Source organism: Anthonomus grandis, chromosome 11 (assembly GCF_022605725.1).
Source record: "Anthonomus grandis grandis chromosome 11, icAntGran1.3, whole genome shotgun sequence".
Lineage (NCBI taxonomy): Eukaryota > Metazoa > Arthropoda > Insecta > Coleoptera > Curculionidae > Anthonomus > Anthonomus grandis.
The window spans coordinates 20,133,661-20,158,287 of NC_065556.1; the positions used below are offsets into that span (position 1 = coordinate 20,133,661).

The 24,627-nt window shown below is 33.2% G+C and overlaps 1 protein-coding gene across 1 annotated transcript; it reads right to left on the reverse strand.

The window, feature by feature from the left end:
* Window positions 1–4,599: 4,599 nt before the first annotated feature.
* LOC126741973 (holocytochrome c-type synthase) lies at window positions 4,600–12,330 on the reverse strand. Its single transcript, XM_050448472.1, has 5 exons — window positions 12,164–12,330; window positions 11,855–12,090; window positions 11,667–11,798; window positions 6,171–6,547; window positions 4,600–4,805 (listed from the first exon to the last, which is right to left on the reverse strand). Exons 2-5 carry the CDS (start codon window positions 12,077–12,079, stop codon window positions 4,742–4,744), a joined length of 798 nt encoding a protein of 265 aa, XP_050304429.1. The 5' UTR covers window positions 12,080–12,090; window positions 12,164–12,330; the 3' UTR covers window positions 4,600–4,741.
* Window positions 12,331–24,627: the final 12,297 nt, after the last annotated feature.

Genomic DNA, 24,627 nt, shown 5'->3' on the forward strand with positions numbered 1-24,627 from the left:
TTGTAGTTTAATTTCTCCGCGTGTATTTGGATGCGTGCAATAGACTTGTTTTTTTTTGTAGTATGAAGTGCAATATGATTTGCTAAATAAAGAACGCAGAAACAGAGAGGAAACTGTGTTGAATGCATTGGAATGAATGTGTTCAAGGTGTTGCTGAAGATAAATCGTTTTAATAATTTGGTATTTTGTGGGTTGTAACTTAGAAAAAAAGATAATTGTAAAATTGAGTGGTAGTTTAAAGTGTGTACCATTGGATGGATTTTGAAATTGGTAATAGATGCAGCCTTGGTTATGCTAGGCGGTGCAAAAATAATGTCATTATTTGAACCGGCTATTGAAAATTCATGCCATTAATTGAATGGCTCCGCCGAACAACGTTGCGAGTGACAAAAACTTATTTTTTCAGAAATTCAAAAAAACACTGATTGTTCAATGAAATTAATTTCTAATTTACAATTTCTTATTATAAACGAGGCTTTGTTATTGAGTGAAATCACCTATAAGAGAAAATATTATTATACTCTCATATTTTACTGAGATATTGACATTTTAAAAGTATTTTTTCGGGTACAACGTTGTAAGCGACGGCGCTTGCAACGGGTAGAAGGGTAGAAAACTATAACCCGTCGTCATAAACTTTTGCTCAACGGTAGTGAAATATTAATTCAAGAGCAGGTGCTGCAAAACAGCTATAATCCGCCAGTTGTTGTTCTGACCTACGCATCTGTCAGACCAAAGCTTAAGAATTCTCACTTGGCCTGGCTTCAACTTTGTAAAGTTAAGCTCAACATATTTTAAAATGCATGATGCTATTTCCGCAGCACCTCGCTTGGCAGTGGTCTCATCCCAGAAAAACATATAAGCCATGTTTCTCCCCTGCTCATGTATAGCCAAATTGTAGCACGATAGTTGCCTCTGGTAAAATACGTTACTATGCGTGAGGTTTGGGCAAAATAAAACTTGTTGTAGGTCTACACAAAGCACAACGTTTTCAGAACTTAATATGGCACTCTCTTTATATTCAGCAAGCGCCTTGTAAGCAGAGTCAGCCCTCATATGATGAGGTTTGCTTTGATTTTCAATAATTTTTTTTCTCTCTTCAGTGGCAGCTGAATGTGCAGCTGATCACAATAAGTACAGGTATCGGACCTAGGCAGACCAAATCTTAGGTTGAACTCACTTTGAAAAATAGTGACATGTGAAGTTTTGCAGTACTCTCGGTGTATTTAATGCAGAAAAGCTGCCACATTTTCTTGATACTCAGGTCAGGATTCAAACATTCCTTTTTGCTCATATTTCTGGAGTAGTGGTTTTCTTGACGAGGAAAAGAAGAAATATGCTGTTTGATCTGTTCTTTTGTTTCATCAGGGATCCTAGTATGATTTCCATGCGCGCCTCTGCCATCGGTCAAGGGCGTGGTGAACTTTATTTTGTCAACGAGAATCTGTAGGCGTCGAGGTGTAACCTTCATTACGTGGCATTAAGTGTCTTTTGGCATACGCGAAGGGTATCATCTTTCTTTGGGACATAATATTGAACTGAACAATGTCTAGTAGAGATGTTTACATTCACTCGACGGCGATTTATATCCCCTACCTTGATGCAAGAAGCAAGAAACCTTGTTTGTTGATTATAGTCCATACTGTAGAAGTATCTAAATAATTTTAGCATATCTTCAGGGGCAACCAATCCACACTTGTATTGACACTTGCATATTCTACGCTAAAACAGCAAAATAACTAACCTATAAAACTGTAACGCACATTGAAAATGTTGTGACTCCTCTTCAGGTGGTAAGTTTCCAGGCACTGGCCGCTTTCTTTTGGATATGTATTTCCAGAATCCCTTGAACGCTTACGACACTTATCTTTCCACTCACTAACTTTAATTTTCCTCTTTTTACCATTATTTAAGCGCTTTTGATCACCAGGCGAAAAAACAACACTCGCCGCGCCGGACATTTTGTCGGTTGCAACGTTGTTCCGAGCGCGTCAACCTGTTTTCGAAGTCATTTAACGTGCTGCCATCTAAACCACATTCATATAAAACTGATACCAAAAACTGCCATGCGGTAGAAAATGTCGTTTACAACGTTATTTTCTGAAAATCTCAATATCGCAATTTATGTCGCTTACAACATTGTTCGGCGGAGCCATTCAATTATTAATGGCATCAATAAATTGCGCTCGTTTTACGGCATTTTGAATTGTTGCTCGTCAAACATTTAACTATAAATTGGCCATCTCTTTAACGTTAGCATTCAGGGCTTGTAAGCTGCGTGATTTGTCTCGCGAGATTTTAAAAAGCCCCAAAGGAAGAAGTCTGATACTGTACTGTTAGACCTGGCAATCTGGAGGGCCAATCGGCCACTCGACTTGGGAATTGCTGTTTCAAAATCTCCATCGTTGCCCGAGCTGTGTGAGTGGTTGCTGCGTCCGGTTAGAACCCACAACGATCGAGACTCAATGCAGGCAAAAAAAACTGGTTTAGCATATGCCTGCACTGTTCACCAGTTATGGTTACGTTGGAAGAGTCGGTGTCTTCAAAAAAACATTAGGGCCTATAAGTTTTTCACTGTAAATGTCGCATAAAATAGTCGCTTGCAGGGGATGAAGTTGAATGGTTGCGTTGATTCTCTGTGCCCCAGAAATGCAAATTTTGTTTGTTAACCACTTAAATGGAAATAAACTTCGGCGAACATTATGATTTTTTTATATGGAATCATCAACTCTTCTTGCATTAAGTTTAGCAGAGTATGGCAATAGGTTAACCTTGTCCAATGGTCAGCAGTGACCAATTTGCACTTTGTATGGAAGCACTTCCAATTCTTCCACTAAAATTCGCTGCAACTGTCTACTGAGGCCTAATTATGTGCATGGTTAGCTCGTTGATGTTTGTGGATTCTATTTGATCACAAACAGTAGCCATGTTCTCTGCTGGTCACTTCTTGCAACATCTATAGTTTATCGCCAGTTTGCATGAGGCCAAACCGTTGATTGATCGAGCAGATGGAGCACCATGACGAAATTCACGCTGCGTGAAAACAATAGACTGAAAATTTGTCAAATAAGCAGTAACAATAATTCCACGTTCTTGAGCTGTGTGTGTGTATGGCTCCATCGCTGTTGAAAACTAATTTTCTATATATCTACATCCTAAATGTCAAATTACAGTGACGTTTGACGCCATCTGCCAAAATGGCAGCCAATACAAATAATGACATTATTTTTGCGCCACTTGTTAAAAGGCAAGGAATTTCTTATCAGAATTTGAACTGAAATCCAACATTTGTTTGCGATGTCTTAAAAATTAAAAAATATGATAAGCAGATGGTCTAATAGTCATATCGAAGGTTGATTTGCACCTGGAGCTATTGCAGAAATTCTCTTAAAAGAGCCCCACCTAACTCTAAATGTAAAACTTTCGGTCAAATTTTAGGAAAAAATGTTTTAGGGTTTATTTTGGACATATAGGCCCCCAAAGGTCAAAAAACTTTCCGACATACACAAAATCATCACCAATACATCACTAAATTTCTTTCTTGGGTACCGAAATACCAATGCCTCAGAAAATTGTAAAAGTCCATTCAGGACGGCAACGCTGTTTCTACAGTTTCAACTATTCTCTAAACGGTATCGTTCTCCTCTTTGGACTTGTGACAAATCTGTCACTGCATGCTAATGATGGAATGCAGGTTGATTGCCGCCCCGAAAACCGAAGTTGGCCAGACTTGTGTGATGACTGTGCAATTAGAGCAAAAGCTTTCATTCTCGCTCATTTATGTTTGTTTGGAGTTACGTGGGATCCGGTAGTACTGTCTTGCCTAGGACGTGACTGGCACGGTTGTTTTTGCAGCAATTTTGTAATAATAATAACTTGTTTTTAAACCCTTATAGCTCTCAGAGTCTCGGGGTAAGTTAAAATGATTATAAGTTAAATGACTTATGTGACATGTAAAGAATGTTTACTATAATAATAAATTAAACCTAAAAATGAATAATATAAATATTGTGTGTCCTATAAAATTGCTTTGTTTAATAATATACATTTTAGATTGTGATTTTATTTTTTTATTATACTGACTGTAAGGAATAATATAATATGCACAAATAACACACTTAATATTATATGTTTGTATACTTCACTCGTATTTGTTATAAATGTTCTGTAGACAGTGTTTGGTGATCATCAAAAGCTGTCTATAATAATAAATTTGTATAAACAAATTTCACAATCAAATTTAAATTGAGTGCACTAAATTTTATAAATAAGAAGAGATTGTAAATAGGTTATTGCTCACTAGTGTAATCCATCCATTGCATAAGACATATAACAGGCAAAAAGTAACCAATTTCCAGGGTATATGATGATACTATTAATATTTTTGTTATCAGTACAAGGATAAGTGTTTTTCGCTGTACAAAGTTCACCACAGAAACTATAATTTTGCTACATTTTATAATAAACTTTTAGATCAGACGGAATTAAAAAGCTAATTATAATAGAGATTAGTTGACATGGAGAATTGCTTATTATGTAATAAAGTGTAAAAAAATTAAATACTCTTTTATTTGCCCTAAAATGAATGAAACTCTTAAATATTTCACATAATAGTACTTTATTGCAGAATCACATCTAATAAATTACTTTTACACATGAAACTTGAGTTCATTAATATAATAAATAGTGCTGTTAAAAGAAGAATCTTAATGGGTATCACTACTTGGTAAGTCGGCATTTTCTATTGATTACTGTAGAACCATCTCCACCATGCGACCCTCATTCTGTCCCAAACGTTTTCCACACTAAAATAAATCTTGTAATGTCGCAGCTATTCTACTGTATGAGTAACTTTCTTTCAAAATTCTGCTGTATAAGTAACTTTTGTTAAAATCAACTTATTTCAATGGAATTTTTTGTTCAAATGGGTCATTTTAGTAAAAAACATACACATTTTGACTATAGATTAGATAGATAGACTGCGTGATATTATTCGGGAGAATAAACTACACAAGAATGTTCGGGAGTAATAGATTAGAAGTTTTCAAAAACGACAAAAATTCAGTAATATTAATTTTGTGATTGTAAGTTTCAAGGGGGTTAATTATGGGAAAATGTTAAAAACTGTGTTAGTTAAGATGCGAAACGTGTAAGCTCTGCAAGTAGAACTACTGAAAGTAGTCCTCTATTTTTTTTTAAAGAGACAGACTACGTATACATAATCTATCAATAGAGTACATGTCTTAAAGTTGCCGTTTTTTAAAAACGTACTTTTTAGAAGGTGTTTATAGAGTCTGATGATGCCTTAAGGGGCGGAACACGTGTAAGATATTCTTAATTTTAATATAAGTTTGAGACTTGATCAAACTTGTCGTTTTTTTTTTGTTAAGGAGGCTGTGCTTTAGGGACTAGAGTTGTGAGTTTTCAAAGATGCATTTTCAGTTCTATGTCATATTAAAAAGTGTGTAATTTCATTGTCTGAGTTGGAGATTATGTCTTTAAATTTTGTATGGTTCTTCATAATTCAGTCTTTTATTGGGCCTATTTTCAAATCTTTAAGTAGATCGGTGGTTCTAATGAACCATGGTGCGTTTTTTATAGACTCTTTTGAAATATTTTTATGGAGCATCAGTTTCACCATTAACGGCTGCTAAGCCAATACTGAGCGTTGCAGAGATGTACGGATTGGCCACAATGGTGGTGGGAGAAATAGGAGATACGGCGCTGTTGTCAGATTTGAGTAAGCCCTCTCCATCGCGACGGAAGTTCGTTGAAGCCCTGAATTTATGGGAAACCTTCATATATGCTTTACAGTAACTTGTGTTAGTCTTACTAAAATGAGTAACAAATATTTTACCCCATTATATTTTAATTTCATGTTTGTATTTCATATCTGATGTGTGCATGTATGTTAAGACTTCTTTTATAGTTTATAGATAGTGCTATTATTGTAAAATCAAGCCTTTGAACTACGATAATTTATATTGGCTTTGTCAAGAAGATCCATATCTTAGGATAATAAATCTTTTTTTGACTTGACTTTTTTGAAAAAGTCCCACTGAATTAAATTGATTTTAGTAGCAAAATTACCTCTTTTAAATCACTTTCCTATACTAATTTTATTACACCGAAAGATCAAAATGTGTTGATTAATTTGAGAAAATTTTTACCTGTCCATAGCAGGCCTGACATCCAAAATAGCAAACTGATACTTGCTATCCACTTGTCCTCCATCATAATAATCGATGACATATCTGACATCTTTGCCACATCTGTCAACTATCCAGTCATGCCTGTCGAACGGTAATTCATAACCCAAGAGTTGACGAATTCGCGCCCTTGGACTGTAGTCTGCCGCTTTACCACCAAAACTTTTTAGTCTCGGGTCCATACATTCGTGGGCGTGTAAAGCCTCCCATTTTAAAACTTCTTGCCAGGCTTGCTCGTTATTGGCATTGTGGATTTTGATGATGTCATTCATGTCTTTTTGGCTGATATCCTCGTCCCGCCATCTCCAGCCTTTTCTTAGCATTGCATTCCAAAACATCTGGAATCAAAATAACAATGCAGGTAGTTATAGAGCTATTTTACTTTTACCTTGGCTATCGATCAAGAATTATTAAAATGGTTGTTGAGAAAAGTATGATGAGTGCATTCAATTGTGTAAATTGAAAATATTGCTTGGGAAATTTGTTAAGTAGTGCTCCTAGTTAAGAAAATATGAACCAGAATGAAATCAGTTAAGTTCTTTTGTGTACAGCAGATAGATCCATGGCAGTTATGTCTGATGTTTGTTCAATGAGTCATAGGGTTTCGCAAAGGTCTGTGCTTAGCCCCATTTTGTAACAATTAACAGTTTTCCTAGATGACACAACCATTTTATGTGTACAAACAAATAATTGAATATTTTTTTAATTTAATTTATTTAGGTAATCAAAAAACTTTACAAACACTATAAATCGGGTAATAGTAATTACACGTAAAGCCTATAAAAGGAAAGAAAAACAAACAAGAAACATATTAAAATAATTTCACAACAATAATACTAAACCTAAGAGAAAAAAAAAAGATAAGAAAAAAAAAGTAAAACATGAGTCCTAAACTATGTCCCGATGCTCAAGCAACCTCCTAATTTCCTTAACCCTGATATTAAATATATCTACATCTTCAAAGCCATTTAAGACATTGTTACAAAACCCTAACATATTATTGATTAGAGATGTAGTATTAAAATTATTTATATAAAACAGCTCATTATTAGTTATTCTTAATCTAATCTTTGGTATCTTAAAAGAAATGTATTCAATTAGATCCCATCTCAAGTATTTAACATTATTTACAATGAAATATGTAAAAATGACTGCCCGATTCTGCCTTCTGATACAGAGCATCTGGAAGTCAAACGTTTTTAACATTGCCCTGTATGACACCATATATGGGTATTCTTTGTTCTTTTTGACATACAGATCTTAAAAATCTTTTCTGTATCTTCTCAATCATGTCTAAATGTGATGATGCTTCAGGTGACCAGATAGTAGAGGCATACTCCATATGTGGCATAACAAGGGCATTATAAAGTCTAATTATAGTGCTGACTTTAAAATTTTTACTGTTTCTTGTTACAAAACCCAAAGAACGGTAAGCCTTATTAACTATTTCACTATAGTGACAATTAAATTTCATATTGGTCTGAAAAGTTACTCCCAAATCTCTAATAAAGTTTTTTCTGAGAATTTTGGTATTATCAATATAGTAGTCTTCAAGAAAATAGTTAACTTTACGAGTGAAAGTAACCACAGCACATTTTTGAACACTAAGGGACATCTTATTAATCTTGAACCAATCAACCACAGAACATAGGTAATTTTTTACAGCATGTTACTTGACAGCAATAGTTTTAAATAGTTTAAAATCATCAGCATACATCAGACTTACAGATGAGGAGACACAATCAGGCAGGTCATTAATAAAAAGAACAAAAAGCAAGTGACCAAGCTTATTACCCTGGAGAACACCTGAGGTTGACATATATTGATCTGATAGACAATTACCAATCTTAACCACGTTATTTCTCCCAGATAAATAAGATTTCATGAAATTAAAAGCTTTTTTAGAAAAACCAAAGCCAACCAATTTATTTAAAAGCACACAGTGATCTACCTTGTCAAATGCCTTCTCACAATCGGTGTATAGCACATCTAACTGCTCCATAGACTCAATTGCCTTAGAGATTTGTTCTGAGAGGATACACAGATTTGTCACTATCAATAACAAAACCATGCTGCAGAATGTTTTACTAGAACTTTATTATACAGGGGTACAAAAAAGTTTTAGTATTTTTAACACATGCAATATACCCCAGGGGGCGCCCTCTGCAAGGTATAGCGAATCAAAAACTCCCTCACACCAAATTTTAATGTAATATTGACTTAACACATGACTTACTTCAAAGAAACGATTTTATATTTCTCATGACGCCCTGTATATTGAATACCGAGCGCCCAATTAAAAAATGGCATAACGAAAGTAGCATTATTTTGGTCCACCCTATATGTGGCAGGCGAATTGCCCTCCTTTTTCCGGACACCCTGTATATAATCACCAAAGACAGTGGTAAGTTTGAAAAATATCAATATATTTATTAGGTTCCCCGGTCATTCTACATATTTTCCAAAGGATATTGGGTTGGGTTGGAAACGACCGGTTATTGTAGCAAATTTATATTAATACAAAAGAATTTATAGCAAAATAAACTGACTAAACGTAGAATACTTATAAACAAAATAAAACATAATTATATACTAGAACATGAAATTGCCTATGAAAAGAGCATGACTGAATAATTTGAGAACTACGATTGCAAATAAAATATCGTGGTAAACCATTTTTTTGATGAATTAAAAATTTAGTTACCTAATACAATTTTAAAATTTATGGTGCATACTACATAAAAAAAATGGTTAAGGGAAAATTCCATTGCTAAAGAAAACTAATAAATTTTTATCTGATTTAGATAATTTTCAAGACACATAGCTTACACGGTAGACAGTTAGACTTTTGTAGGAAAATAGTATAGTTTTAAAACTCGTTGATCGTGTTAAACCAGTGTGTCAACATACTCTCTAAAAAGTTCTAATCTTTATAGAAAACGATCGGATTCATCATGCTGTGAAGTGTCTTTAAAATAATTAGCCAAGGCGCTATACAAGAGGTCATAATTCGTCGAATGCTTTGAGAAAAGAAAGAGCTCAGAAACCTTAGTTTTCATAGAAAAACCTTCTTAATGATACAACTGTAAGAATTACTTTCATTTTGATCCACACTCTGCAAATTGTGTCAAATTTGTGAAGTATTTGTAAAAGCGTACTATAGTTTAAGTGATTTTTTTAATGATTAGCATTTAAGTATTTTTCAAAGTTTTATTTAATTTTAAATTAGTTTCTCGTTTTTATTCATTTCATGTACAGTCTATTGGCTTTGTCTACAACTTCTATGTTTATATTGACATTAAAGCATTTTTGAGTTTGAGTTTGTTGCCTTGAGAAAGGCGTGCAAGCAGACGATCAATACCTACAAATCTCAATTGCTCAAATGAATCAAAATTGTTCTAGTCTGAAGCACCGAACAATAACAAGACTAGAAGGTTCACTTAACGCTCCGCCTCTTCTTATGCCTATCTCACTCGAATATCGGACGCTACTCTTTTTAAGTCTCTCGAAGTCGCTCCCGGGCTTTGGGATTTGTTAATAATCATAGGTATACCAATATGACTCCAGAAGAATGTAGTAATAAATTAAGAGTCTGCGATTTACATTTTCCTCAAGAAACCTTAATGCGTAATACCGTAAGAACAAATCTGCTGTATAACGCTGTCCCGTCAAAAAATGTATGGCAAAATAGCGGAGAAACTAGTAAGTGTGTTCATTTTTTATACAGATAAATTTACCTTGATTTATTTGATGAATTGTAACAATTTGTTATAAAACATTATTGTTAAGATAAAATAAGAAAATTAATATTTCAGGTGAGGCTAGAAGATTAAAATAAACAAAAGCAACACAAACAAGTGTAGAACAAGTATTATTCAGCAATGAAACAGATTAAGATTACTGTTAATGTCGTTTTTTTATTTTTTAGTTATATGATTGTATGCATGTAATGTGTAATATAATAATTTAGGATATGTTATAATTATGATCTTCAATCAATTAAACAGTTTAAAATATTTTCTTTTTTATTTAAATACCTACAACTAAAACAGAATGGGACACAATAATATTAATTACATAGTTTGATTGTTTTGAAACACCCCGGTAAGTGAACCTTTATTTTATTTTGATGGCCAACGCACCGTTAACTGTCTGCATTACCCTCGTACGAGCCGACACAGCTGAACACTTGCGTGGTTTTTTTTGCGATCGGCGGCTCGTATTTGAGAGAGCTACTTCAAACACCCGACCGAGAGTGGGACTTCTAGTCTTGTTATTGTTCGGTGTCTGTAGCAAAAGCAATTGGTCAAGGTTTCTGTAGATTAAATTTAGGGAAGATGGTTAAATTGAAATGCCCGCAATAGAAAAGGTAGACTTGCCGGGTCACGCATAATCACATCTACCGTTGACCCACAAGGCAAAACACCAAGACCATTGGCCCTGATGAAATCCTGCCAGTAGTATTAAAAAGTCGTGCTGAGACCATCATTGTGCAAAAAGTTTTTTTTTCATACAGAAGGGCTTTATTCGCGCGCGCAAGATTTTAAAAAAGGAAAAAAGACAACATATCGTCCGATTGTTTTAGCCCGGGGAATCACCAAAGAAACGGTAAAACTTATTACAATTCATAATTATTGAAATACCTGGAGTCATGAATATGATTAGCGTCTTGACGGTCGCAAAAATGGACGACATTTTCGAAAACACATGTGAGTGCAATATGATTGAGTTTATTGGAGTTAAGACTTGGCTTCCTCTGGCTGCCTTCAACCTTATTATGTCTGGGCTTACTTTGCTGCTGTCTTCGTCAGGTTATATGGTCAATATGTCTTGGCATAACTATGTAGCAGGAACAAGTAAGGCGGCTTCGCAAAAAGTTAGAAGTCTCTTTAAAACTAAAGGGTATACATCCCAACAACTTACGGCAAGACAATCTATGCCTCATAAAATGCTTTACCAGGCATATATTCGTCCATATCTTAAGTTTTTTTTTTCACATTAAAAGCTCTCAGCATTTGTTAATTTTATGTTTAACATGTTCATATAAATTGTCATAGAGAATATTTTCAAAAATTTTAGATAAACAATTTAAGAGATATTATCCAGGAAAACCATTTTCCTATAACCAACTGCATCAGATTCCTCGGATGATAGTTTACTTAACACCTATTAGCTTCGAGACACTAACCAGTACATGTTTACTGCAATTGTATATATTGTATTGTATGAACAGACTCTGTGAAATCTGTTTATTTTACCCTTAAAATCTATACTACAGAATTGCTTTTAAGGATGCTAATATACTAACATTATACTGCTTATGGAAATGTGTTGCTCAGTATATAAAAAATTAAATATAAATGCTTCCCTAGTGGCTCTATAAGACACTGACAAAACCAGACAAAATAACCACAAAACATGTTTTAAAAAGTTAATAAAAAAAGCTCAATATATTACCTGTGCACTAGGATACACCCAAAACGAGCCTTCACCTTCCTTTACTATGGCTTTTGGTATGGTGGAAACTTGTCTCTCCTTGGAAAGAGGAAATGGTTGTCCGGGAGCTGGATTTTGATTTGCGGGCCCCATCTATTTAAGTTATAAAGAGCATGAAAAGAGAGGCAAAAATTCATAGAAACTCTTACCATATTCAAGGGATTGATCTCTTTGTCTCCATGTTGTACTGGACATTCTGAAGCAGCTGGTTGTTGTTTCTTATGCATAGGACACTCCTCGGGAATCTCACCTGAGTATTTACTTGTGTCAAATGCATGTTTATGCATGTGTGGGTCTAAAATTTTTTCAATGGGTTCGTTCGGATGAACGATTTGGGCTGCAGCTATTTCAGCCGCTGACACTGTATTACCCATCGTTTTTCTTGCTAAAATTAATGAGTTTTCTTTGGGAAATTACATAACATTTCTTCAGGACAGGAGGATAGAAGAAAACAGTACCTGCTTTTTAGTGTGTGTTTTTGTTGAAATATTCACTTTTTTGGATATTACTGAATGAAAGTCTTTAATACATTTTTTTGTTTTTTTTTCCACAAAATTTAAAAGGACTTCTGCGTATTGTCACAAGATGAGTGAGGTTAGGTTATGTTTGGCGTTAGTTTTTTAAGGTTAGGACCATGGAGATTGAACATAAGGAGTGGAAGCTTTGACGCGTGTAAATAGGTTCTGTCAGCAATAATCAAATGTCACTCCTCACTTATGTAAGTACATATGAGTAAGTGTGCAGGTAGGAGCGTGTTTGTTGTAGGAGCAGACAAATTTGAATCATGAGAGAAAAAAAGATAGATAGTTACAAGTGTAGTAGAAACTCAAATTATAGCATTTTCCATTTATTTCAGTAGTGCACTATCATTTCACGTATTTGCGTTTTTGACTTGATTCAGAAATGCATATTTTTTTCAAAGGTAAAGGCTGTCTAGTTCAAGTTATGCAATATGCACCGATTAAATAAATTGTGTAAAATAATGTCAATCCTAAAGCCGTCAAGTAAATAAATACCTGGAGAAACTTTATGGAGTGGAAAATTGACTTTCCAGCAGAGTCGTGATTAGGGAGAATTGGATTTGACTAGGGATTTATTACCCAGAAATGGCTACTCACGAGTCTAGTAGAAACTGAAACTATAATTATTTGAATTGACGAAACAGTGGGCTGCCAAGGCAGTTGTTCATATAGGTCTCCTGATGGACCCGTCATGCCCCACCGGGGGTTACCAGAGCCCAACGGCCTTAGAGAAACCGATAAAGCTCTCTGGTCTGAAGGACTTAAACTCGCTCGGTACACTGAAAGTGTTACGCAAGTATTTGAACCTGGCGCGCGTGAGTGTTTGGCACTCCCCGACTAGATGGTCAACGGTTTCATCCTCCTCACGGCACCATCGGCATTCCGGGTTGTCCGCAATACCGATAGTATGGAGATGGCTTCAGTCTGGCAAGAGAGTCCGCTTCCTCATTACCTGCATGGCCTGCATGGCCAGGTATCCAGACGAGCTGGACCCTGCATCTAACCTGTACCAGTTTTTTCAGGACTTTTATGCACTCTAGTACAAGCTTGGAGCTTACCTTTGCGGCTGTGATAGCCTTAATGGCAGCTCTGCTGTCCGAGCATATTGATACGACTGTATTGCGGTATCCGCAGCTTAGGATTTTCTGTCCGCATTTTAATACAGCGAATACTTCGGCCTGGAAGACAGTGGCGTGCTCCCCCAGCGAGTATGCCCTACTGGTATGTGGGATCCCACCAATAAGCCCTGATCCAGCTCTGTTATTCATTCTGGAGCCATCTGTGTACCAGATGGTCCCCCTATTTAGCAATGCAGGTCTGTTGGAATGCTGCCACTCCTCTCTGCCTGCAATGTGCATCACGAATCCCTCGCAGTCCACAGTCACTGGAGCCATGCAGTCACTGCCCATCAGAAGCAGAGGACATTCCTGTATGGCCCGTGACCAATCATAATTTTTTATTATTGTGCGAAAAAATAAATGAAGCCCCATGCTACAGAAAAGAAATTCCTACTCTTAGTTGGGATTTAGAAGCAACTTAAAAGCACGAAGCTGAAATGCCTTCCTGCCCCTGTCAGATTACGATAACTAGTTTGACTAGTGTGTTATAATGGCGTTTTTTTGTGTGTCAGCATTGGGGTGATAAAAGTAAAATGAGACTCCTGCGATGTTTCAACTTCTTTTTATTGTAAAATGACCAAGAATAACTCTAAAATTTTCAGAATCAATATATAGTTGATATAGATATAATATGTATTGGATTACATGATATAGACAATCTTCAACTAAATAAATATATTATTTATCTTACCCATACAAATTAGTAATTCTTCTAAACTTATATACTTAAATTACACCAACTGAACTGGCCGTTCTAATAATTATTTATTTAATACTGATCTTGGCACCCGTCGAAAATGGTTTTTAGATGGAATCGAAAGGCCAAGCAGCGTACTTGGACTGCAAACTATATAGGGAATATCCTTATGTAATGATTGCCTTTAGCTTGGTTCTTGCAGGATTGTTTCAAAATGAAATATTATTGATTGTTCTACACAACTTCACAGAAGTACCCCTTTTGCCAGTTTTGTACTTAAGATTGGTACTAATTAGTCTAGGCGAACGTTTCTCGGTAAACTCATATCCTTTTAAGGAAAATATCGATGATCTGAAAAAGATATGAGTGAACCTTCTTTGATACTATATATAATTTTCTTTTAACAAAAATTATCTAATTTGTCAAGCTTTTCAACTGGCACTAGAAAATTCACTAGATCACTAAAATACAAGAACCCTATCATTGATTATCAGACCTTTTAAAAGATTTCTTAAGAGCTACTTTTTGGGTATTTTAGCAAAAAATGTGAGCATACATGTTTGTTTAAAAAGCAATTTAAATATTACGACTATTGAACTTACATAATATATCAATAGTCGTCATACCTCGGTACTAGTTAAGGAATATGACACTTCCGCATAATTACTAGTCATATTCCGTTAAATATTTAAAAAATAAACGATATTTTACATAATATATAGGGAAGCCCTTAGAGAGCTATGAATACGATCCTGCAGATTTAGGTATATTCATTTTAAAATGTTTTCTACGCTGTTTTATTCCATCATTTCATAAGGAAACTTTGTGCTAGTAACCAGTACCATTTAGGAGCAAGAAACTGATTCTTTCACGCAGCTGTTCCACCATGGATTTTTCCACTTGTTTCAGTAGTGTAATAATTTTAAATTGCTCTATTGGCGCAAATTAGTAGATATGAGTTGGGGCTTTTGAATCTACTGTAGTGAGTGAGAAACTTAGGGTAAATGCAAGATTCTTTTCGAGGTCAAAATTTGGGTTAATTACATCTATTGGGGTAATTTGTGCCCAAATTTAGATTACAAAGAAATTTTTTTAGCCTTCCGGCGATATATTCAAGGTTTTACATTCAAATGTCTGGAAATTCTCAGGCTGTCTAAGGTCAAATTCACGGGGTAGTTGGAAGTATCCAGAGACTTCCATGCACCCATTTCAGCCCTGAAGAATTTCTTTAATTGGGAAAATAGCTCAGATCTAGTGCATCTGTAAATATCCGAACAATTCTGAGCTTTTTAAGCTAGAAATATCTAGGAATTAAAATATCCTTTAAATCGAAGAACATGGACGTACTCCCAGATATCTTGTATACCGTGGATTGTTCAGAATGACAAAAATTAAAGTTGCAATATTCAGAAATTCCTAGATATTAAAAATATCCTTAATTGGGAAATTTTAAAACCATGACATTTTTATATGACACGGCGCAGGACGTCCTTTAGATTTCACTTAAACAGCCCTCTCACTCAAACGCTTCTCTGACGTGGTCTCAGGTTGGTGCTTATTGTCAGGTGAGGCTGAGTACTTATCAAAACACCCACACACATAGACATATGGCTCAAACTGCGCTGGACTCCAGACAGTTGAGTTCTAACTTTAACTTTTTCACTTTATGTTCTTGTTAGAAAAATCCAGATATTCTTGGCATTTCAAGTCCCGGGACATTTTGGACTAATTTGGGTATAAATCCAGTGCACCTTGAAATTTACAGAAATTTTTAACTTTTTAAGAGGAAATCGAAGTTTAAGAAGCCTAGGATACTGGTCTTCTTAGTGTCCTAATTTAGCCCCTAAAAAGTCTTTAGTTGGAAAAATAAAGGGTTAGTAAACTTGGAAATACCCAGATGTTCTAAACCGTATAAAGACAAATTTATTTAGTTTTAACTTGCAATACCTTAAAATTCAATAAAAAAATCTTCCTGGAAAAGAAATTCCTGGCCATCTCGAAAATTCCCTTATATAGGCAAATTATGTACGAAAGCTCGAATTAGGTCAGCAATAATGAAATGTTTAAATTATCAATTTACCGTTTTAGTTGGACAAATCCAGCCTTTTTTAGCATTTTAACTCCTTCAACACTCTGGACTAATTTGTGTGTAAATCCATATTTAGTGCACCTTCAAATATCCAGAAATCTTGAAGTTTAAAGTCCAAGTGTAAAAAGTCCAAAGTAAAAATCCATTGGCCTTTTAGTATCTCTAAAAAATCCTTTAGTTGGGAGAATAATGCACCTGGAAATATCCCGAGATTCTGAACCATTCAATGGCAAATTTATTTGGTTTTCACTATTGCAATATTCAGAAATTCAGAAAATTTTCAGAAGTGACACGTATATTTTTGGGTTGAAATATCAAGGAATTTTAGGATGCTTTGACTTCTTCCTTGAAAAATCCTTCAATTAAAATAATTTTTATGTAAATCCAGATTTTGTATACCTTGAAATATCCAGAAATCTTGAACTTTTTAAGGATAACTTCACGGTTTCATGTTAGAAAGTTCAGATACTCTTGGTCTATCAGTGTCCTTTAAAAAATCCTTTAATTCAGAAACTAACTTAGAATTAGTACAGCTGACAATATCCAGAGATCCTCAACTATTAAAGGACAAGTTTATTTAGTTTTAACTTGCATTAAGGAGAAATTCATGGTCTTTGCTTGCAATACCCAGAAATTTCTGGACACTCCAATCTCAGCAAAAAGAGGTACAAGAGAAACTCCGAGAGGTGAAAAATGGTGTTCCTTTCACTGGGAATATTATCATGTAAACACTGATAAAAATTTGCCAAAATAGTGATTCTGTGTTCCTGTACACCTAAATCCTTATAAAACTCTGGCAAACTCTGGTGCACACCATGAAACATTCAGATTTTTTGACTCTAGCATGGCTGTATCTGTCCCATGATAAGACATTTAAAATTTGTCCCAAAATCCTTATGAAACTGACGGCTTAAAACAGAAATTGTAGGGTGCAAAAAAGACTGAATAAATTCATCACTGGTTAATTTAAATTGTGCCCATAGTCTTAGCTAAACCTGACTTAAGTTTAATAATTAAATCTACAGTTTATCTAGGTAAGTAATATCTAGTTATAGTTTTAAGAGTATAATGGGAATATAGATATAGATATACGCGTGTGTCGGTTATAGTACTTTATGGGTGCAAAATTGTTATTATACTTTTTCTTGAAGTAAATGAGTTGTTTCACGTTGATCCCACGGTCAGGCACCGATAATGCCGAAAATTGTAATTTGTTTTTTTTTACCTACGCGTGTGCCAGTTCACGCTCCACTATATATGTTTTACCAATCACAAATCTTTGATGCTTCTGAAAATAGAGTTGAAATTAAAAAGAGCTTTTTTTTCCTCGTTTTATTATTCGGAGACGATAAAGATGCGAAGCACGGGCGTTCCTTGAAATGCATATTTATAATAACAACTTTATCATAAAATATATCGTGTAAACATCAACAATAATTGAGTTTGTATACTTTGACATTTTTTTTGTCTCTTTACGCTAAAATCTTATGTACACTAAATGAAAGTTATATAAGCGTTTCCCCCATTTATTTACTTTAATAAGCTAGTTTTGGATTAAAAATGGTCTCTGTTAAATTATTTACATAATTCAAATGTTTACCCTGTATAACCTAAGTAGAAGTTGTTTTTTTTATCAAGCAAAAAACAGTTTGCAGAGGCTACCCACCAAAGAAAATACATGTATAATGCATTATCCATTTTATCGGCAACCAAGAAATGGTCTTTTAATGATATAATGCTGATCGCACAAAACAATTAAAGAACATTCCAATCACTTCTATATTATAATATGAGAACGAGGCACATTGCAAGAACATTTGTAATCTGGGGAGAAATATGCAGGGAGATTTGTGCTTAAAAAGTGTAATAATCTCGAAGAAATCTGCCTTTGAGGTAAAAACTTTTACGGGAGCATTCACCATTTTGTGTATAAGTTAAATTTTATTTTCACGTACGAAACAAGTTTTGGGGAGCACCATATTTTTGATCAATACCCACGTTCGAAATGTGGTGTTTCATGCTTTGCAAATGGTGGTTTAATGACGCTATGTGAAGATGCGGCAGTGTGCTTAGGAAAAAATGATATAGAAATATTCTCAAAATTACATTCTATCGTATTGGGAGCTCAGGTACACGCAGTGTATACTGATTTCTCAAAAGCTTTTGATCTGTTTTGTTAAATAAATTATCTCAGCTTTAGTGGATCCTTATACAATTGGCTTGAAAGCTACTTACCTAATCGTAAGCAGATTGTGAGTGTGTATAATTACAACTCTAATTAGATCTCAATTATTTTCAATGTTCTCCAAGGCTCCCACTTGAGATCCCTCCTTTTTTCTCTCTACAGTAATCACATTGCTAATTGTTTTAAACACTGTATATGTCTATTATTTGCTGATGATCTCTGAAGTTCTATTGCAAATTTTTAAATCCTTGTAACAACCTTAAAGTGCAGCATGATCTCGAGGCTTGTTGCTTGGTGTGAAATTAACTGTATGAATCTAAATATCGGAACAATTTTACTCTATAAATTGTAGTCCAAGTGTTAACTTACTGGGTTATATTTATTCTATTGAAGGCATTCCTTTGGAAGTTGTCACTAGTGTGAAGGATTAATTTTTCTTCTCATGTTATGTCAACTGTGTCTATGTCTCTACAAATATTGAGCTTCTATGTATGATCACCATATTATAAAAATCATTGTTTTTAAGAGTAATTAATTTACGTATGGTTTATGAAGAATTTGAAAGTGAACTACATTTTCTTAGTCTTCGTCGAAGATAACTAACGATGAGAAAATTAAAAAATAAAATAACTGGAATCAGGAACGAGATATTCATAGAACATCCTTGCAATATGACTATGCTAAGTAGGTTATGGGAATGTTTAAAAAAATTAATTTTTTTAAGTAATTTAATACTCCCAGAAATACTCTGAATTATATATTTATTTCATGTCCTAGTCGAAAATTATTAAGGCGCCTTCACCTTTTTGTGGATATTCCCGAACGTGGTGTGCAATATCTTGCAAATGGTGGTTTAATGTTATTATGGTGAATGCGAAACCTTTTTTTTAAATTAAATAGTAAGGTGTTAAACTATTTTACACCGTTTTTTGGATAAATTTAGTGAATCGCCTCTGCTTCAATTATCGAATTGCAATAAATCCCAAATATTTTTATTATGCAGAGTGTTTCATATTCATGATAAACTAGACAATTAAAATAAAAGTTTATATAAATGTGCCATGTAATACGTGAATCAGTTATTCATCCAGAAGTCGAGACAAGATTCTTCTCAGAAGATCTCTAGAGAGGTCTACTTTAAAAGAACTAAATATGTACATTTTCAGACGTTGATGGTACATACTAGGATATTTTAAAAACATCGATCGGGACGTTTATGCAATAAGTGGAATATATCTGGGATAGTTTCAAGAAAGTCCAATTTCACGTGAATTTTTGTATTTTTAGGCCAAATCAGAGAATAATCCACTAAACAATTTTCTAATATTACAGAAAACTTTATAATAAGCTTCAAGCAAGAGAAAATTCGTACTTCTTCTCGTCCCAATGAATTTTTCTTCATAAAATGCTCGTTAAAACATGAAACACTTTGCATAATGAGAGGTGAATAATTTCATATATAGCGTGAAAAAAAAAGCAAAAAAAAATATACATAAGGTCACTCGTTTTACGGGTGTAAATTAAGACTATTCAATTTTTCTTATATATTTTAACGCAAACCAAGAAACGCCCCTGTATCTTATAACAGCAAAGTACAGTTTAGTTACCCAGATAATGAAATATTAGTATTAGGGAGAACATGAAGCCCGCTTACATTGCAGGAATATCGTCAGGTATTTTAAAATGTTATGTAAATATGCTGAATATCAAAAATACACTTTTCAAATTCGGTTTTGACTTGTCTTTTAGGTATTAGCAATAACGTTTCCGCGTCGCATATTGAATAAAACTGGAATATTTTTTTTTCTTATTTTTTTTTGATTAGTGACTTATTGTACAGTTTCTCTATTCGACAAGTAGAGTAGGCTATTTATTATGTGTTTGAAATAGAAGTTTAAACGTTTTCATTTAAATGATTAATAAAAATCATTGCATATCCAATGTTAGATTTTTGAGGTTATGTTCGATTTATCTGTTCTACCGGAAAGTTGTCGTTTTTTTATTAAAATGTTACCTTTGGAAGTTCAAAAAGTTAATTTTTCTTTAAGATGTTATTGAAGAACCAATTGGGTATTTTGTTTTGCCTTTATTATTTATTATTTATTTGAAGAATAAGGACTTACTTACAAATTAAAAATTACTTCTTACGTCTTTGGGCATTTTAAAACTATTTTTTCAAAAAGACCAAAATTATGAGTTTTTATTTAATTGCATTAATTTTGGATCAAAATTAATAAAAAAGTGCCACTAAATTCACGGTTTCTGGGAATAAAACTAACCAAAAAAAACTTGTAAAAAAAATGGTGAAGGCGCATACCAGGCATTTTCCAGGTAGTTTTTGACACCTTTCAGGAAATAGGAGATATTTTTTTTATCAAATTTTAGTGCAAAGGATTAAAATTATGAATATAAAAATCCCTATCTTCGAACAAAAATGAATAATAAAGTACCATTACTTATAGTTTTTGCTAGTAAAATTGGCCTGAAAAAATTCAGTCGTAAAAAAAATGCTAAAGGCATTACTATTTGAAGGCAAAATATGAAGGCAAATTTTTGCAATTAATTCAAAATTTTTGCTTGTAAAATTGAATAAAAAAATTGAATAACAACACTATCATAACAAAATCGTGAAAGCACCACTATCGGGCATTTTTTCATATGTTGTATGATAAACTAGGAGTAACATCAATTATTTGAAACAAATAAACAATTACGCCCAGGCAGTTCTAACGTGAACTTTGAACCTCCTTTTGTACGTTGTGTACCTTGGTTCATACAACGACCTGAAATTGGAAATAATTTTTTCTTTGAACAAGTTTTGGAAAAGGCCTTATCTTTATCTCAAAATTCATAAAAAACTTTCCGTTAATTCATGGTTAAATCCACCAAAAAAAAATTGTATAGATCCCATTTGGAAAAAAAAGTGGTGATGGTGCCCTTATGATGCAATTATTACATAAAAATTGATAAATTAATGTTTAGAAATTACTTCTTACGTCTTTGGAAAACTTTTGAAACCCTTTGTTCCATATTTTAGGCATTTTAATTAATTTTAAATATGTTCATTTAGTGCGTTTTTAACATTTCTTTCCGGCATAGTTTTTTACTCCATTTCAGGCTTTTAGAGTAATTTTTTATATATTCCAGGCATTTGAAAGAAAAATTTCAACATATTCTAGGCTTTTAACTTTCACATGCCATTAATTCTAAATAACTTATTATTTTAATGTCATAATTATAAAGTTCTATTAAATTAGTCAATAATCACAAAAAAAATTCAAAATATAGTGACATTTTTATAAAGACTAATGTTCAAATTTTTCATCTATTTTAAATAAGTTTTTGATGTTGTTATTAATATAATATAGGGATAAACATAACCCCTCAGATTTTCCAGGCATCCAGCAGCATTCCGGAAGTAGATTTTTTAATGTTTCCTAAGCATCGAAAGTAATTTCTAATTTCTTTCAATAATTTCTATAATAGATATAGATATAGAATATATTTTTTGATACATATTCTGTTAATTTTCCGACTAATTTCATAAAAAATGTAACTATTTGGACCATCCAATATGACATTTCTATTATCGACACGCATCGTTTTTGAGTTAGAGTGAAAACACTAAAAAACGAACATAACCTTAAACACTTTTTTTCACATAATCAACAGCCTATTAATAAAAAAACGATTTTTTTAAAATTTTCTGTACAAAGCTGAAACTCTTTTTATTTCACGTTTTTATTTTTTTTTATTAATTCCATAGATAAGTGGGTGAATTACTGTATTTACAAACAAAAAAAACAAGTACGCCTATGAATATAATATTGATTGCCATTCATACATTATACTAATTTCTATTTTCAGAAGAACCACCCAAACCTAAAAATAAAAAAAAAAAAAAACAAAAAAAAAATTACTTGAAAATCGAATTTAATTCAATAAAAATCAAGTGGAAACGTAACTAAAGAGAGTAAATGCATAATACATAAGGGAGTAAGTAATATAAAAGACTAAGAATAAACCTGAGAAGCGTTCTGAATAAACAAAAGCGAAAATTAAAACAAAAAAAGAAATACTTTTAAAATAATACATGTTAGTAATGATTAAATAATAAAATTAAATAAACCTTTCACACACATTTATATTGTAAGATATTGACTTCGAATTTGGCAAATGCTCGCTTGCGTGATATGTCATTCGACAGTATATAAAATTTTTGATCATACAAATAACAGGGAGGAAGTAGATAGAGAGAGGGAAAGGGAGAAAAAATGGGAAATTTAAGGGAAAATGAAAGGGATGTTTTATCTGCTGGGTAAAATTTTCATTTGATATTTTTATTGTTTCACTAGTGCGGAAAGTAGTAACTTTCGGCACGGGATTTGCACGTGTTGGTTGTAAAAAAAAAAATTTCTTATGGGCAATTTATACTGGGTGTCCTTGAGCTTAAGTAACAGAACAAGTCATAATTTAAGTGACGTACTTTTTTGTAAACTAATCTAAATTTTTGTTTTTTTCATAATTTTTTTGAAACAAATTTTAGACTTAGGTTTAAAATTAAAGTTTTAGTGCCTATTCACCTAAATTCAAGAACATCCAGTTTCTGCTTGGTTTCCACAAGAAATATTTAAAAACCAAAAACTTCGCTATGATTCTAAGCTTCCCTCCATTGTTTGTACATCAGACAAAGCAGGATCACGCTTTCATTTTCACAGTTAAAGCATTTAGAAAAATTATTATGAAATTCATGATTGTCAAAGAGATTATACACATTTATAAGAGAATTATCATAGACCAATAGATTCAGGCAAACTTGTTAAAAAGTCACAGTTGAAGAGACAAACATATATAAAAGAAGACCGCTCGACTATCGTCTATAATTATTTATATTAATTGAGATTCATCATATCTCGGATAACGAGATTTCATTTTGTTTTTAAACACGATTGCCTGTATCGAGAAAATGTGAATTTTCCTCATAGCATTGACAAATATTCACATTTCTAGGGTAAGGCTACACCCTGTGTGATTATCCTAAACTAGTTCACTGGCTATAAACTACCAAATGTATTCTAAAAAAACTCCGCGACAATTAACAATTACTAGCCATTATTTAATACTAGATTTTAAGGTTTCTTCATGTATATAAATATCATTTTTTTGTTTGTTTAAATTTAAATCCCTAGTTTAGAGTCGCACTATATTATACTGACCTGATTGGGCACTAAAAAACAAAATCTGCAAAAAGAAACAACTTTTCCCAACGTGCCCTTAATACACCGGGTATAAACGCAATTTGTACTAATAAAACTAATTCGCTAACGTTTAGCACACCAAATAACGTTTGTTTGCGTTTATAACCAGCTGATTTTCTAATTTTAACACTTGGCGACTAAATTTTCACGTCTAGTTTCATATTTCTTAACATATTGCACATGAAATAACCTATTTTATTATGGTGGAAGGGCGGGCCAACAGAAAAACCTTTTTAAGTTAGAAAAGAACAACGATCCTTTTTTTAACCCAAATACTACGCCACTGGATTGACGTGATGACTGTAGTCAGATCACTAGCCACTAAGCTCCAGTTTGCCAAAATATTTTTAGGTTAAGGAGAAGCTCAATATGTTGTCTACACCAGCAAATATGTCGCAGGCAACTTTTTCTTGAGGAAGGTCTGAAGAAAGCATGCTGTACCGCGATATTGCTACTGTTTTGACCCGAGAAGCTGGGGTTTAATGTTAACCAGATTTTGTTATTCCATCACTGTTTTTATAATCCGTTATAAGTAGCGTTAAAACTTACTTAACCTTGACAACATTGGAGCTTATCTTGTATTGAGGGTTGAGTGCAGGGTGTCTCAACAGGGTTTCAAAATATATTAATATAAATTGTCTAGGGGTTTTTTGATTTGACGGATGTTAGGGAAAAAATTGATGTTTGATAATACTGGATATATTTGTAAGGGGATTTCTTTTCTTCTCATTTAATGGATTTAATTAGTTTTTGATAATAATTATATGAAATTTGGAAAAATTAATCCATTTTGGAAAAGTGGTTGCCATATTTATATAATTTTAATTTTCCTTTAATTTAAAAATTTGTCAAATCCAAGAAATATCTTGAAAAATCCGATTTTTAACTGACAAAAACTGAATTAAATTTTTTCTATGAAAACTTAAGGCAATTTATAAATTACATAAAATATAACACTTTTGAATTTATTATAATTAAAAATTCCCAATTTATATTCCCCGTAATTTAGAAAGCCTCAACTTCCTGTAATTTAGTCAGGAAGTTTAAAAGTTTA